At 34.6% G+C, this 17,774-nt stretch overlaps 2 protein-coding genes across 6 annotated transcripts; both read right to left on the bottom strand.

Moving 5' to 3' along the window:
* Positions 1 to 5,213: 5,213 nt before the first annotated feature.
* LOC147485131 (ABC transporter G family member 15-like) lies at positions 5,214 to 11,035 on the bottom strand. 5 transcript variants are annotated; one of them, XM_086570145.1, is made up of 10 exons: positions 10,129 to 10,841; positions 9,157 to 9,236; positions 8,614 to 9,075; positions 8,403 to 8,525; positions 8,159 to 8,293; positions 7,334 to 7,621; positions 6,920 to 7,192; positions 6,411 to 6,518; positions 6,166 to 6,235; positions 5,214 to 5,562 (listed from the first exon to the last, which is right to left on the bottom strand). In XM_086570145.1, exons 1-10 carry the CDS (start codon positions 10,358 to 10,360, stop codon positions 5,468 to 5,470), a joined length of 1,866 nt encoding a protein of 621 aa, XP_086426271.1. In that variant the 5' UTR covers positions 10,361 to 10,841; the 3' UTR covers positions 5,214 to 5,467. The 5 variants fall into 5 exon arrangements, with proteins under 5 accessions (XP_086426271.1, XP_086426270.1, XP_086426269.1 ...); XM_086570144.1 differs by lacking the exon at positions 5,214 to 5,562 and adding an exon at positions 10,876 to 11,035 and having other exon boundaries at positions 5,776 to 6,235; positions 10,129 to 10,382; XM_086570143.1 differs by lacking the exon at positions 5,214 to 5,562 and adding an exon at positions 10,876 to 11,035 and having other exon boundaries at positions 5,776 to 6,235; positions 10,129 to 10,385.
* A 523-nt stretch (positions 11,036 to 11,558) lies between these two features.
* Positions 11,559 to 16,147, bottom strand: LOC147485132 (protein TRAUCO-like). The gene is given in 3 exon segments (XM_086570148.1): positions 11,559 to 12,397; positions 15,085 to 15,738; positions 15,741 to 16,147. Coding segments are annotated over 3 exon segments (1,245 nt in total). The 5' UTR covers positions 16,054 to 16,147; the 3' UTR covers positions 11,559 to 12,119.
* Between the last annotated feature and the right edge of the window lie 1,627 nt (positions 16,148 to 17,774).

The following is a 17,774-nucleotide window of genomic DNA, read 5'->3' on the forward strand; positions in this document are numbered from 1 at the left end:
ATGAATAATTAACGGGAAATCATAAATTTGATGCAACTGCATTATTGAACAAACCTAAAAAAATAATAAACGGGAAATTGAAAACTTACTGCAAGTGCATTGAACTAACCTCATAACAATTAACAGGAAATCGAAAATTGGATGCAACTGCATTGAACTAACCTCACAGAATAATTAACGAAAAATAAAAAACTGGATGCAACTACATTAAACTAAAATCATAGATTAATTATAGGCGGGGAAATCAGAAATTGGATGCAATATCCTTGATGAATTTTTAACAAAAAATTGAGAACTGGATGCAAATGCATTTAAATAATCTCAAATAATAGTTAACTGAAAATCGGAAATCGAATGTAACTGCATCGAACTACCCTCAAAGCATAAATAACTGGAAATTGGAAGCTAGATGCGAACTAACCTCGAAAAATAATTAACGAAAAATCAGAAACTGAATGCAAATGTATTGAACTAACCTCAAAGAGTAATTAATGGGAAATTGGAACCTAAATGCAAATGCAATGAACTAATCTCAAAGAGTAATTAACAAAACATTGAAAACTATATGCAACTGCACTGAATTAACCTTAATGAATAACTAACGGGAAATCATAAACTTGGTCCAATTACACTGAACTAACCTCAAATAATAATTAACGGGAAATCAGAAACTTGATACAACTATATTGAATTAACCTCAAAGAATAATTAATAGGAAATCAAAAACTAGATGCAACTACATTGAACTAGTATCAAAGAATAATTAACGTAAAATCGGAAACTTGATGCAAATGCATTGGACTAACCCCAAAATATAGTTGTATTATATGTAGAGGGAATATAATGTCTCGACAAGTATAGTTTTGTATTTTAAGTAGTGTTTATTATAATTCTTTTATTATGATTGGGAATGCCTTGCTATTCAAGTAGCTTAAATATTATTTTTGCTATATTGGACATTTTCACAAAATTTCAATCAAACTTCTATTATTAAACTTAACAACAAAAATAAGTCGATGAGTTTTATCAATGTTTGTGTGTTTTTTTTTTTTTTTATATAGAGAGTGGTGCAAAAAATTTGAACGAGTGATTAATATAATTTTCATATATCATAGTTCTACATAGTTGCTAATATTTTTTAAAATAATTTAATATAGTGGCACCCGTTCATAGGACGAGTTCGAAAACTAGTTTTAACCATATAATCAGATTGTCTTTTACGTAAACCATTTTTATCCAATTTATACATTCATTTAGCAATCAGTTTGAACATGTTAATATGTTAATTCAGTAAACAACTTTGACTTTTTAACACATTCATTTTGAAATAAATTTTAACATGTTAATGCATTAATTAATTCAATAAATAGATAGATTAGAGAAAGAGAGATACATAAAAAAATGATGGTCTTGATTTATTGAATGTGTGTGAGAGAGATAAGGTTCTACTTCTTTAAGGCTTTTATTTTGGTTGTAACTTATTTGTGATTTTGATTCGGTAATATATGAAATTGACGTATAATATATGTGAACTATTCGGAAAATAATCGGAAATCGGATTTTGAAAATACATCAAATTCCAATATAATTATTTTTGGGAAAATTCGAATAGGAATTTTTTTATATTGGAACACATGCTTACCAAATTTGGAAAAATATCGGATCAGATTTCAGAAAAATTGGATTTCCGGAAAAACAAAATATATAGCACCCCTAACTACAAGTGATAAAATTGCATATGCCGATTAGCAAAATCAGTAAAACCTTTGGGTGGTGATACTATAGGTCCGGGGCTCAAAGCCCACCATCATCAAAAAGTCACTGATCTCACTATGATATGACAACAAAAATGTCAGAAAATAGGTTTGCCGGCCCACCATTTTTTTTCTCTTTTTGCAAGGTTTGCCGCTTCTATGGAGCAAACTAGCCTCGCTCTTTGCATGCGGCCACGTTTTCTTTTTGTTAAAAAAATAAATAAGGGATGGGACCCGTACGTGGGTCTGCATGAGAAAACAAATATGATTTTTTTTGTTTTAAGGGGTCCACAGCTCCAGTAGAAAAAAAAAATACAATTATCAAAATGCCACTAGGCTTATATAGAATCACTATTCATTCGAGCCCATATTTTCCTATATCGTAACATGTATGCCATTTCCACTAAAATGAAGTACTAATATGTTTTTTGTTATAATTCTAAAGTGGTCTAATCATGTAAGTACTTGCTTAAGATACTGGTAGGGAATAGAGACTGGAGCTCTCAAAGTGTTAGAACTAGGACTGCCAATGGGTTACGATAACCTAATAACCGATTCGAACCAAACTGATAAAAAATGGTTTGGGTTTTGGTAATTTTGTTTACCCTCTACCGATCTAAAATCGAACCAAACCGATAAGATATTGGTTTGGTTTTGGGTTTGTCTTTTACCAAACCGATATGAACCTGAACCGATAAGATGACATTTTAGTAATATTTATAATTAATTTTGTTTATGTTTATCAATTGTGTGGCTAAAATTAATTGATTTAATTTATTTTATCGTTTTAAATTTGGGTCGGTTTGGGTTCAGTTTGCAATATATCGGTTCGGTTCAATTTGGTTATGGATTTATAATTTTGTTATCGGTTCGGGTTTGGATTTTCCAAAACCCGACCCAAACCAATCCATTAACTGCCCTGGTTAGAACCGGCTCATAAATTGGAAATTAAGCACTCACATTGATATCCCTTTGGCAATGTTCAAACCAGCATTCAACACGTCTTAGTTGATTACCAAAAAAAAAAATTTAAAAACACCAACATTCAACACTACCGAAGGTATTTAAATTCAAATGAGACTCGAACACTCCTCCAAGAAATTGATATTAATCCTTACAGAAAGAATTGGAGCAAATGTATGCCATTTCCACTGTTCAACAACTAAAATGAAGTAATAATATGTTTTTTTTTATAATTCTAAAGTGGCCTAATCATGTAAGTACTTGCTCAAGTTACTGGTAGGAAATAGAGACTTGAGCTCCCAAAGTGTTAAAACTAGGGCTGTCAATAGGTTTCGATAATCCGATAACCAATCCGAACCAAACTGATAAAAAATGGTTTGGGTTTTGGTAATTTTGTTTACCCTCCACTGACCTGAAATCAAACCGAACTAATATGATATTGGTTTGGTTTTGGGTTTGTCTTCTACCAAACCGATAAGATGACATTTTAGTAATATTTATAATTAATTTTGTTTATGTTTATCAATTGTGTGACTGAAATTAATTAATTTAATTTAGGATTTAATTGATTTTATAGTTTTCAATTCGGATCGATTTGGGTTCGATTTGCAATATATCTTATCGGTTCGGTTTGATTTTGGATTTCTAAATTTGTTATCGGTTCAATTTCGGGTTCCAAATTTTGTTATCAGTTTGGGTTCGGATTATCCAGAACCCAACCCAAACCAATCTATTGACAGCCTTGGTTAGAACCGGCTCATAAATTAGAAATTAAGCACTCACAACAATGATATCCCTTTGGCTGTGTTCAAACCAGCATTCAACACATCTTAGTTGATTACCAAAAAAAATTTTAAAAAAAACACCAGCATTCAACACTACCAAAAATATTTAAATTTCAAAGGAGAGTAGGAGACTCGAACACTCTGACTTTTTTTTTTTAAAAAAAAAAAAAAACCCACATCGAATCTATTTATTCATGGGACCATAGGGACCATAAAAATAGAAAGGAGGATAAATATGTGGGCGAAGGGTGTGTGGTTTGTTTGTTAGATTGGGACCTGTACATACTACATAGGTCCGCATGTGAAAACAAATATGATTTTCTTTGTTTTAAGGGGTCTACAGTCCCAGTAGAAAAAAAAAATACAATTACCAAAATGCCACTGGGCGTGACGTAGCCCATATTCTTCAATATAATAAGATGAATGTAGCAGAAAAGAAATACAAATTACATTCCTCCTTTTGGTTATTTGTAATTTTGTATATAGATTATAGAAGCAATTCAGATCTCCCATTTCTCTTTACGCAGACGATTATTATAGTGTGAACCCCTCCACCATTATGCTGTCACACCATACTTTAAGTCTTTAACAAAGAGACATATAGTGAGGACAAGGGAATTTTGACACAAAAGGATACTCACCGTTCACCTAATATGGCTGATTTGATTCGAAATAATATTTTTATATACAGTAGAAAATACCAACTTCAGTCTTCACTCTTCAGTATCACGTGAAAAGAAAAATCTGATGTTCAATAAACAATTCAGGTAGCGTTCAGCCAAGATGTGATGTTTGCTTGACATTTATTTGGAGGTACGTCAGATTTTCTGTAATGATTCTGCGTTTAGATAATTTAAAATTCAAAAGAGGTGTGCAACTGTGCAAGACTAGACCTTTAGCGTTTTATTCAACTTCTTACTATGTGCTTTGGTAGAATTATGACTAAAATGACACGATATAATTTAGTGATTTGTTTTGTTTTTTTTTCAACAGCTTCACGTGTATTTAGTGAAGAATGGGCCAAGGGCTACGTTTTGTTTTGTTTTGTTTTGTAGGTGGAAATTTTTATTATGGGGACACCCTCCCCTATGTGAGATTGGCTCCTTTTAACTAATTCCAAAGTATTGGCAATTTGGCACTTTCCATTAATCACATAAAAAAAAACACCTGCCACAAGACAGCACAATCTACAATATCTGGTTGCCGCGAGATTCTATATCCTATAGAAAATTGTTGTCGTGTTTTTTTTTATTTTAAATTTTTTTAATAGCCACTGTAAAAATAGTTAGTTATCAAGATGATTATGCTTACTAAAATAGAGTTTTTGTTTGTGTTAATTATTAAACTATTCTTCATTAATTTGATCATAAATTTTTCTTATAACATATGAAAATATTTGCTGCGAGATAGTAAAATTATGTTTCAATTGTTTTTTTTTTCTATGGTTTTGGTGTTGTTCTTTGAGTGTATAAAGAAGCTCTAAAAAAGAAAATGAGATATTTATATGTCGTGTGTGTTCAATACGCAAAATTTGAAGTGATAAAAAAAACAAAAAACACAAAAAAGTCTTCCGCGACAACTCCCTGCCGTAGGATATGAGATATAAACGACAGCCCGATGCCGTAAAACTATCCGGCATGTAGAGTGTAAAAGACATATAATAAATAATCAATATTGTTCTACTTTTTGCCAAAGATGTGTCAATCTCATAAAGTGTGAAGTCAATATCGCCCCTTTATTAATAATGATAACGAGTTTTACAAATAATTAAGATAAACACGCAACAAACTGCGCCGCAAGTCATTTCTGAATGACAAATTATATCCTCATAAATACAAACTCGTTAGAACCAGCTATCATAAACTTACTATCCATAATTTTCTACACTCTCTTAAAGAGCTCAACTGTTGTGCCAAGAAACCAAATGTGTCGAAACTGAACGGAATAAAACAATGTTGAACAATACTAGTTAGCCCTACAAATATTCTCGCGTTTCTCAATCTTCCCTACCGCTGCTCTATTAGCTGTTTCTCCCACCTCAAATATTTCATTCTCAAGCCCTACCAACGAAAATACTCCAGTTATATCAACACACATATGCCTTCCCTTCGACTAATTGTAGATTAATACATTCGCAGGCCGAAACGTCGATCTACTCTCATTCAGATCAGTAAAAAAATTGACAGTAGCCTCCATTTTTTTAAAAAAAAAAAAAAAATCCCACTTATCATAATTATTCCATTCATCATTATTAAAGGGACGACATATAAATCTTGTTCTATAATGTTTACTTCTATATATATTGGTATGGTTATTCTTTTATTTAAAAGTACAACATGATAAAGAAAATCTACTTGCAAAATTGTTAAACACTCAAGGAATTGGAGAACTAAGACCTTCTTGAGAAGATAAAGGTCTAAGAGTTGTGTGCCACTTGGACGTGGAAATAATCTCCTGCGTCCTGAAAGAAGGCCTTTTCTTAAAGTTTTTAAGAGCTCTTTTTGCATAAAGAGTACTTAAAAAGGGTGATGCTCTCTCCTTGAACTTGAGAACGAAGAAAAAAAGTAATCTGTAGGATACGAGTATAACTAGTAAAGCAATTAAGTCCCACCACTTGGAATGATTCAACTTCATGCGAAGCATATTCTGCAAGATCTCCTCACCTTTCAGTTTTGGATCTCCAGGTACTAATGGATCGAACTCCAGCCCTATCATATCGTTCTTGTACTGACCCTACACATACCACGACATACAGTCTTGAGTATTTGGTTGATTTGCAAAGATCCGTCATGCAATGAAATTTAGAGTTCTCAATACTCAATAGATGACACGTAAAAAGTATGCCATCTTGACTGCTCATACATAATGGTAGGAGCTATTAAGATGGTGTTCTTATTTCAAGACTTACCTGTAATGCCCATGCTCCATAACTAATATAAGACATTGGATAACGCCAGAGCAGCTTTGGAAGATCAGGCAAAAACCGAAAGAATCCGGAAGTCATCATCATAATCCCCTTAAAAGCACACAAACATGAATAACAAAAATCAGTAGAGAGGTTGGTAAATGGCAATGTACTTACACTGCCAATATATGTATGAACCACGTAAAGGCAAATTTGATAAAAAGACGATGAGTTTTTAAAGTGTTTAACTATCTGATAATCTGATATTAGGCCAAGACATCACAAAGGTTCGTGTATTGGTTTAAAGGATCCTAATTCCAATTTGCTCCAGTTATAGAATGATCCTTCCTCTAGTTAGATACACTCCTACTAACGACAATTGCTTAGAACATTTTAAACAGCATTTTGGGAATAACTTCGTCAAGAAACAAATGATCTGTCTACACTAATTCAGACAGTTCTGATAAACACAAGAACATAGTAAAAGGAGGTTGAGGAACTAGCGTTTGTACCATAAATCCAGCTCCAGTTACTATGCCCATCATGTAGTTAGGAACCAAGGATGCAATAACCATCATGCAGCTCTCTACAACAGCAACGCAGCTAAACATAATAAGAACGGCGTACACAAAGTGGGAGAATCCGGGGTGAAATTTCACCATAGAATACGTTATTGTCCCTGAAACAACCGAAATCATGACCAGAAAAGGAAAGGACGAAAGGAAGTTGGATATGGTGAATGCACCAACTCCATAGTATCCACTGAGCCTTTCGCGACTAAAGACCTGTATGAAACAGAAACTTCAAGATTTTAACAAGAGCTACAACCTTTAGATAATTACAGCTTCGCCAAATGCAACCTCACTTCTTAACTGTGCCCATAACGTTATAAGCATTGTTATAGGGTTTCAGTCTGGAAGAATTACCTTCATTTCTTCGATGAAAGATGGGAATCCCCCGATAGACATGAAAGTCATGAAACCTGTAATAAATGCACCACATGCTCCTCGTGCGAAAATCGCAGTGTAGCCCGTTCCCACATCAAAAAATATTGTTCCAACACATAAAGCTACCAAAATATATATTATGACCCTCAACCAGTAATATCCAATGTCTCTAGACATATTCACAAAAGACCTTTTAGTCAATGTATAAACTTGCTTCCACCAACTTGCTTGGCTCCCTTTACTTGTTTTGGCACCACGTCCTCCTTCCTGCAATTGAAATGCGAAATTGTGATTGCTACTACTTACTAGTAATGTCAAATGTTAACATTTGGAGATAAGTGTTTCAGTTTTGTAATTATATTTGGGTTAACTAGTATGATCCCCACTAGATGAGCCAATTAGGATTTCCCCCCATTAGATGGGAAATTAGGGTCTCCTCTCTAAACACACGGTCAAATAATTGAAAATTACACAAATGCCCTCATTGTTTTCAAAAAGAAAATGTTCAATTTTAATTAGGTGGGAGCATTTATGTCATTTTCAGTTGTTTGACTTGAAAGTTAACGGTCAAACCAAGTTGACCGTGTGTTTAGGGGGGAGACCCTAATTTCCCATCTAGTGGGGGTAACACTAGTTCACCCATTATATTTTCTAGTTTGGCATGTACATTTTTTCTTGCTTGAAAAAGAAAATAGAAAAATAGAAAAATAGTACTTAAGACTTTTCCTAGTATTAGGATTCTTCGCCATTGACACCCTAAACTTGGGATATTTGATGGTATACTTATGATTTAGAGAAACTTACAGTAACAAAAATGTCCCGAATGCGCCGTCTTGCTTTTGCTGCGTACTCTGAGTATTTGTAATTCTCAACAAGCAAATCTTTGATCTCTGCAGTTGCAAAATGCATTAAAGGATCTGAATATGATGGCTCGATTTCCTGTTGTGAAATAAATCCGAGAACTGATAAGAATAAAAAATCATGGAGACTAATGAAGATCACAGTGCGCCAAAGATGAAAACAAAAGATTTGGTAGTCAAATTCTTACACGAATTCTTTGAGATCCTTTTAGAGTGGCGGTAACCATGTCAAAATCTGTGTTTATACAACGTAGGAAGTGATCCGAAGGATTCCTTCTGCTAGGACAAGGGAATCCAACTTCAGCAAAGAACTGCACCAAACAACAAAAGCAAGAATTAGATTTTACATTATTAAATTCAGCTGACTTTAGAAGTTGGAAAGAAATAATAGCACATTACCTGGACAGCCATCTTTGCTTCACCAAAATAGACGGTTTCACCACCAGAGAGAAGAAACAAATCATCAAATTGTGTAAATACTTCACTACTAGGTTGATGAATAGACGAAATAACAGTCCTTCCATCACGAGCAATGTTTCTAATAGTTTGAATAACAAAGAATGCTGCTGCACTATCAAGTCCGCTAGTAGGTTCATCAAGAAATAATATGGGAGGCCTTGTGATAATTTCTAGAGCAATACTAAGCCTTTTCTTTTCTCCACCACTTATACCTCTTAAATGCCAATTACCAACCATTCTATCTGCACAATCTTGAAGACCCATTTCCATTATAGTGCCATCTATTACTCCTGTTATATCATCTTTGCTCATACTACTTGGAAGTCTTAGGTGAGCTGAATATGTGATGGTTTCTCTAACTGTAAGAGTCCCTAACAACACATCTTCTTGAGTCACATAAGCCTGTAAAATCCAAGGATCAAGTAATGAGCCTATACATGCAAGTTTTAAGTGAAACTTAATTTGGAAATGACATGTGCTTACAACAACTCCATAATCAAGTCTTCTTTTCTTCCCATTGAGTAGAATATTCCCAGTCATAATAACATTTCTTGAAAGCCTCCCTGTTGGAAAGCTTAAGAACATTGTCAATACAATATTTGATAGTTATAAAATGGAAATTTTACTGTCCGAAAATTGAAATGCATTGGTAAAAACGCACAAGTACGCGCCTGCTTCATCACGAGAAATACCTCGTGGTATCAGGAATACTTTTCAACTGTCTGCTTCCGAGCAACTCAATATGCATTTGAAGGTCTGAAGTCTGAACTAGGACTTAGTTGGGGCGTAAATGTAATAGAGTTGGACTGGGCTAGAGCACTCGAGTCCAAGCAGTACATTGGCAAGGTTTGAGTCTGTGACTATACTTACAGGCCAGGCATGATTTATTGCACCGAGCTGGTTGTGAAGGCATTGAAGGCATATCAGGACTGGTTGCATTTTTCTTTTCGGTTAGACGCGCATTTGGTAGCAGGGTTACACCATGTACCATCTACTTGTGGTCGAAGGGAGTGCAGTCTATATTCCAAACAATGACAAGTCATAAAACATTAAAACCAGATGATGATAGGGTCTCTTAAATTAGAGGGACGCGTCGCTTTGGGTCAAGCTCTTATTGAGTTATTGCTACAAAATTTTCCATTATCCCTCAAACTTGGGCACAGAACTCAAAGTTTGCAGGCCATAATCATAATGATGTTAATGATAACTATACTTGTGACACACATAAGAAAGGGGAATAAAAAAAGAGAAGGAAAAAGGAAACAAGAACAGACCAAGATTTACTAATAAGAACATGGGTATGAATTTATATCTGTGCAATCTGATTGTTTTGTTTAAAAGAAGTTCTGACTTATCATCACTCTGAAACATGGAAACAAGAAGTCTCACATGCATCAAATGCATGCAAATATTGCATTTGACAAGAAAGCATAGAGAGAAGTAGAGAACACTTACCTGCTAATGAATCAAGAAGAGTAGACTTGCCAGATCCAGAAGGACCCATGATGCCCAAAATCCTACCAGGCTCAGCACACCCAGTAAGTCCATTGAGCAACCTTTTTGTTGGACCTTTTCCAAAGTTGTTTAACACCACTTTCAACTCTTCCCAAATCAAAAATGCACCAGATTCATTGCTACTAAATGAAAAACTTGCATCGCCACTTGCACTTGTGCTCTCAATCTCCATATTTCAAAAACCACCACAACTCCTACTAGAAAAAGAAGATAGAGTTCCTAACAGTCCAACCTCTTGGGTAGTGAAGAAATACTGGATTAATAATAGTATGTAGGTATATAGCATGTTATTGTAGAAAATAAATGAAGGTAACATGAAGGCATGAAGCATAGTTAGAGTTGGCTGGGGGTGTCAATCAATGCTAGCTTTGAATGATGTTACTTGAAGAGTTGAAGTTGAGAGTTAGGTGGAGTGTTTCAAAACCTACAATCTCATTGCACCTAGAGAGTTAATGAAGTACGATCGCTGACTAATTCTATGTCTGAAAAAGGCTCCCTAGCCGACCTTATATATCTATGCTTAGGGAAATATAGCAGTCAAATACTTTTAATTCTCCAAAGATGTACACTGTCTTGCTTAGCTAAAGGTTTCACGACAAAAACTCGTGCAAGAACATACCTTTTACTCTTTTAGTGTATAGTGTCTTTTGTAATAGAATATAAAAGTTTGCAAATAAAACAACTTACCCGTTATATAAGCTCCACTTATACAAACTCCACCCTAAAAAATAATAAATTAGAAGCAGATTTTTGGTGGAGATGTTAGTCCCATAATATAGATCATCCTTTATAAAAAATCAGCACATTCGAAAATATCTAGATGTATCAAAAAATCAGCAATTTTTTTTTTTTTTTTTTTTTTTATAAACATTTCATCTTATTAGTGAGTTTCGCTAATTATGGCTTGTTTTTAATCAAGTCAATTGACAAAGATGTTATTCATTTCATTTATAAATGCATGGACCACCAATATTAGATATCCTTTTCATTATTTGAAGCCATACAAATATATATCGTATAAAAGAACAGATAGCTGATAGCATGCCCATAAATAGTTATACCAATTTGATAGTTAGAAATTAAAGAACAGTACAGGACTGACTACATTATTCTAACTAGCAGGATGCAGGTGCGACATCACATGTTGTTTTTATGTCCAAACTAAATAATTAAGACAGTAAAAATAATAGTGTAAATATAGGAAAATAATATGAACAAAACCGTTCTAAAAAATGTGACCAAGAATCACAAATCACAGAATAAAAATATATTATAATACTGTTGCAGGACTGAGTTCGGGTCTGGATTTTTAAATTAGTAAACGATAGTATACGAATAATTAATTGGAATGTAGTTTAGTAACTATCACATACCACAACGCTACAATAATTTATTAGTTTTGGCATTGTTCTTTAGCTACAATAGTTGACTCATTTTGGCACTGTTCTTTAGCTTTGTCAATACATATATCATTGCAATACAAAATTATAACTGTGAGTCTGAGTCTGTGACAACTGACAATACAGCACAAAATTTTCACCAAACGCTGAGCTGCAAGATAATCCCGCCTTATTAATTAATGCAGTAAAGAGACAGCTGACTATAGCAGAAACGCCCTCACAAACAAAACCAATTCCATTGTCAATAATTTGAAAACAAAGTTGTCCCCAAAAATTCTATTGAGAAAATAGCCTTCGTTATTAATGAATTTCTCCCTGTAAACACCCACCCCAACGCTATATTGCCAACCCACTTCAGATGTGTCAGGAAATAATTGTTCTGAATCGACTGGAGGCGAACCCATAACCCATTCAGCAAATTAACTTTAACAGTCAATTTCTAATATTTTAGGTTCAGGGGTTAAAAGTTGGCACTTCTACACAACCTTTACAATTTGCTCTCTAGTTGTTCCTCCTGTGAAACAGAAACTTTCATGAGTTAGGCTGAACTTCATTCTCAATGAATTCACCGTTCTCAGCTCTTCCATCAAACCCCTGATAAGGAACTTCAATCATGGGTGTAGGTACCGGACGACCACCAAATTCCTCTGGAAAAAATTCAAACTCAGGGCCGAAGTTGAACTTGACTACACAGTTTGGTTGGTTGGGAAGTGTATACATGGAAGCTGCTGGGTAGTAACATCCACCAAATAAATCCTTGAAAGCAACACCTTGGCAAACTCCATTCTTGAAAAAGGTTATCTCGCTTCCTGCAAAGCGATAAAATCTTCATAAGTATATGAGGCGATAAACAACTCCATTACTTTAACGACTTCAAATTGGTGAAATAAGCTCTGAATTAACATAGCTCCCCATCTAATCTAGGAGGCAAGAGTATTGGAACTTCCTGAGCCTTCCCGGAGAGAAAGTATTGCAAGTGTCCTTCTATTTCCGAGTGCTAAAATGGCTCAAACCAAATGAAACTCCAATATCCTTCTACCTTAAAGTAGAAAACAGTAAAACTGACTGACCTAAGAATTAAAATTGGTTTCTATTTGACCCTTGTATGTAACTGAGCTTCACGGATGGAGACGGAGAGAGTAACCAACAGAAATTGGTTTCATCCTTTTCCCCATTCTCTACTTCTACAGGTTTATTAGTTGACCGAAATACACCGAGTTATGTTTCATTTGTATCTTCCTTGAAGGCTGGGTGATGCACATGAACAAAATTGAAAATGTAAAAGGAATTTAAGTACTTCTTTGATTGTAATTTACCGTATGACACTGTCTTAGGAATTAAAGGAAGCGCAGAGAAAATAATGGACATATCAGTTTGCATGGTTTGTTTTGCCTAATCACAGGTAGACACAATATGCCTGCCCAGAACAAATTGAAATTCATTCACGCAAGATGTGGTAGATCAACATGGTCACTTCCCGGCAGAACCTTGGATAGCTAGAGAGCGTAGTTTCTATGGATATTTACGAGATGACTTGATTGTTGTGGGATGAGTGGATGACAAATGATGGTGTTTACAGATGTTTACCGCAACAGTTTGATTATAGCAGCAGCAGAAGTAACAAATGAGTTAGGGGAGAAGAGTATGAAGACCTAACCAGAGCTGAAGATCCTACATCCCATTTTGAATTTAGAAAAGCCTAAGAGTTCAGAAAGCAGAACTTCTGGTCACAATGTGACAGTCGTTTAAAGTTTTGATTCGCAGAAACATTTTTCACGGCAGAGAAGAGAGCTCAAACATTTGTTTCAGACCCCACCAACACTCACAGTGTTCTTTCTAGGATGCCCTTTTAATAAAGATTAAAGAACTCATTTGGAGAGCCTAATCTATGATAACTAACGCAAATATAAGTTTACAAGCCAAACAGTGCGAAACTGAATTTAATAAACGTCTGAGCTAATAGTGACGACATATGGGGGTATAACACATAACTCGGTCCAAAGAAGCAGTTTTAAAATAGATGTTTGGCACCCTCCTTCGTAGTTTTGCTCAGAGGACAGCGGTTTGGTTACTTAGGCATGTCCATTCCTCAGTTGCCATCTAAACAATAGTAGAAGTTTCCTGACTAGAGGAAGTTGCAACTGTTAACAACTTATTTATCAAACTGTTCAAAAAGGTCTCCAAAAGGAGTGAGGGATGAAAAACGGATGTTTCCAGAATAGAGCATCTCTGAAACTTCTTTACAGCTTGTGGGAAACACATGTAGATCTCATTGTGATTGGGTTATCATGAAAATATGTAGTCACGAGCTAATCAGTCTATCATATGTGCATTTTCCAGAAGACTTAGCCCCTGAGTCTTCCCACAAACACCTGATCAATGAATCCCCAAGTCTTAACAATAGGCAAAACTCATCAATCTAAAAAATTGGTTGAGTTCTTATCCCTCAATGTAGAATCATTGAAATAGACCGTTTGCATCTATCAATGTAATCACAAATGAGAGTGTTTCCAGTCCATGGATACAGTATACACCGTTCATCGAGAAGCATCACCAATCTAAAGGTTGTCCCAAATAGAGTAGCCTCCATTATTAAGAGTAATACATTACCCGTTTATTATTAAGAGTAATACACCTCCCAAAGGCTACAACCATATCAACAACTGAGGCCATCCTGTGTGCTATCTATTCTTACTTCTTAGTCCCCATGTTTTTCCATGATAGTAGAACACCATAGCTTTCAAAGTTCCACTAAAAAATCAACTAAAACAAACAGATCCAACTTTAACTTTAGGTGGGTCACCATTTCCACCTGCCCCTCTCTATGAGGTATGGTCCATTAAAACAAATCTGAGTTTCTTCATTGTAGCCATCACTTCCATCCATCCTTACTGTCTTCTTCAAATTATGCTTTTGTTTAACTCCACCAAAAGAACTAATCTAACCCAGATATGGCCACAGATTAAAATGATTTTGTTTCTTTACGAATCTCACATACAGGTGTATCCTGTTCCTAGTACCTTTAATAGATTCTATTATTTCTATTATTATTCACACATGCACACACAAACAAGAAGATCAAAATTCACTACAGTAATCCTGGCTCCACTAAATTACTTTTAGTTACTGAATAAATCTTACATTGACATAGTTTCCCAGTTTGTGTTCATTTAAGCAGAATTTACTAAGACGATTTACGTCCTATGAGGCATCCAGCTATAGAAGCATCACACCCTAAGTGTGCCTAATGCATTTACCTGACACAGCAAACACAACAACAGTCTATCATAGTGAAATAGCTTTAAGACAAATTCTATACATCCAAAACAATGACTAGCAGCAAAACATATAAATTTGTACAAAACATTAAGCAAGAAACAGACTCAATCATTGATAAGCGAAGTAAACTACATATCCAAGACACATTAAGCAATGCAGTATTGCAGTCTACCTAAAGTTTCATAACCAAAATTCTGTCAAATAAACAGTGACATACCTGGTACAACTTTGCTTGATTCTTCCTTCCCATCGGTAGCAAACCCGAACTTCTGCCCCTTATACCTCACCATATCTGGCGCTTTGGGCGCATACAAATCCCCATCAGGCAAACTAATATAACATCCAACAACATCACCTTCCACATACCCTTCTTCCCCATACTTCTCCCTCAATGCCTTATGAATCTTACTTCCATCAATATCTCTATACCCAAAACTACTCCCATCATACCCAACAGGTGCTTGCAAGTCCCCTTTCTCCGTCGACCAGCCTAACCTAGTATGCCCAGTTTCTCCTAACTTTTCAACCTTAATCTCAAAATACCAAGCACCCTTAACAACCCCTCTCGTGGCTCGCACCATTCGATACCCTTTACAGCTCCCAGCTAATAATCTATCCTCACTTAACTCAACTTTCTCAGCTTTATTAACCTTTGATAAACATATCTTCATATCTACACTATCATCTGTTTTCTCAAGTGCTCTAGTTATTGGTGCTAGTAACACAGTAGACTTTTCAGTACTCACTTGCTGAGTATTGGTGTTAACTTTACTCTTCTTTTTTCCCTTTTTTTGTTTTATCCATACACTATTTGTCTTGGGCTTCTTTTTTTTAGGCTTCTTCTTCAATGTTGTTATTGTTGTTGGTGTAGTTGTTGTTGTTGTGTTAATGATGAAAGGGGCTTGTGTTTTTTGGACTTTGGAATGTTTTCTTCTTCTTCTTCTTCTTCTTCTTCCTCTTCTTCTTCCTCTTCTTCTTCTTCTTCTTGTTCTTGTTCTTGTTCTTGTTCTTGTTCTTCTGCTGCTGAAATGTATTCCTCTGATAATTCTACTTCTTCTTTAATGGGTTGGGCTTGATTGTTGGTGGTGTTTGTGAGATGGTATTCTTCTTCTTCCTCTTCTTCTTCTTCTTCTTCTTCGTCATCGTCGTCGTCAACGTCTTTATAAGTGGCTATGAGAGCTTCCATGAATGATTTTTTCTGTGTTGGAGAGAAATGAGGACTTGCCTTAAATTTTCACACTGGTTCTGCGTTTTGATGATTGGTTAGAGAAGATAATGATAATTCCGATATTTATAAGCTGAAATATCGAAATTTCACGTCAATATTTTTCGACCAATTCCAGACCTGCTTGATTTTCGATTTCTGGCTTTGTCACGCTTGGGCTCGTAATATAAAATTTGGTGGCTGCAAATAGACGCAGGCTTTTGGGTTAGACGCATCTATCCAGTTTTCTTTCCTTAAAGGCTAAGTCCTATGGTGATCCGTCACCAATAACGAAAATTGTGATCCTAATAGTGCCTAAAAACACTTATATGCCAACGATACTACTATTTAATCTACATGCTATTCTAACTCTCTATCCCACTTTCTCTTTCCAAAAATAAAAAACCAAACATAGAAACAAAATAATAACAAATAACTTAAATATCTAAAAATATTTAAATCAACAATAAATTTATTAAAACTAAAAAAAATAGTAATAAATAAAATCAATAAATTTATTAATATTTTTTCCACAAACAAAAAAATCAAACAAAATGAAGAGAAAAAAAATCAAAAAAAAAAAAAAAAATGAATTAAGGGAGCCGTTGGACTCAATTTTTAATATTTCCACAAACAAAAAAAATCAAACAAATAAAAAAATAAAAAATAAAAAAGTTTAATTGGATGTGGCAACTAACAAACAAATCATCCTATTTTATCATCTTCATCTCCAGTCACACTATTTTGATATTCATACCATTCATTATCTTTCATGTCTAGTTCTTATTTTAAAGTCAATAGAATTGTATGATTTTTTGTTCTCCATTCAAAAAAGATATGTTTTTTAGTGTTGGTTTTGACAAAAAAAGAAAGAGGGAGTGAAACTTTTTTGGGCATTGGTTATAATATATATATTATTTATTTTGTTTGATTTCTACGCGCAATATAGATAAGTTTTTGTTATTTATTTCTTACTGTATCTGTTTTGGGTTTAGTTATTTAATTTGGTAAGTTATTACTTATTTATTTGTTTATATTATTGTTTTTTTATTTTTGAAAATAAAAATATAATTTGAGTGTCACCTAAAATAGAGAGTCGCTAGGGAGTTACGAAAGAGAGTCTAAATAGATTTTTTGTTACTTTACCTATCTATAAAGCAAGTTTTAGAGAGATGGGGTATGTTCTATATGCTAGTACGAATGGCGGGACTTGCACGCCTTCACATAGTGGTGGCAATACTTTTTTTTATAAATTTCCCACACGTAGTCGATTACTTTTCTATCCGCGAGGAAGAGAGGCACAATGGGGTGTTGGGAATTACAAACATATGGTTTTGCCCTTAAGTGTTTGTAATTTTTTTGCACACGTCATACTCCCTGCTTGGCAGTGGCAGTTGATAACACCATTGGCGGTCGGTACTGGATCTGTCATTTTAGGCCTGCGCAGCCATACACCTTACGCATACTTAAGAAGTCCTCTCTTATGTTTTATGTACATACAATATCTTTCTTTTGTGGCTGGGATACATTTCACATGAAATAAGTAATTTAAAGTATGCCCTCAAACTCATAGATAATTCCATATTCACAAAAAGAGGTCATGTACTCATGTTGAACTCATTGTGTCCCTGTTACAATCCTATTTAAGTAATTGGCTATTCATTCATTGGAAATTTGGGTTTTCAAGATAAATAATGGGTTAG

Source organism: Coptis chinensis, chromosome 7, assembly GCF_015680905.1.
Source record: "Coptis chinensis isolate HL-2020 chromosome 7, ASM1568090v1, whole genome shotgun sequence".
Lineage (NCBI taxonomy): Eukaryota > Viridiplantae > Streptophyta > Magnoliopsida > Ranunculales > Ranunculaceae > Coptis > Coptis chinensis.

What these genes read in the sequence shown, in the direction of transcription:
- LOC147485131 (XM_086570144.1), bottom strand. Translation starts at nt 10,360, where the DNA reads ATGGAGATTGAGAGCACAAGTGCAAGTGGCGATGCAAGTTTTTCATTT. An exon ending in TCTTCTTGATTCATTAGCAG is followed by an intron (nt 9,237 to 10,128) that starts GTAAGTGTTCTC and finishes GCTTTCCAACAG; the next exon opens with GGAGGCTTTCAAGAAATGTT. An exon ending in TTCGGGACATTTTTGTTACT is followed by an intron (nt 7,622 to 8,158) that starts GTAAGTTTCTCT and finishes TTTCAATTGCAG; the next exon opens with GAAGGAGGACGTGGTGCCAA.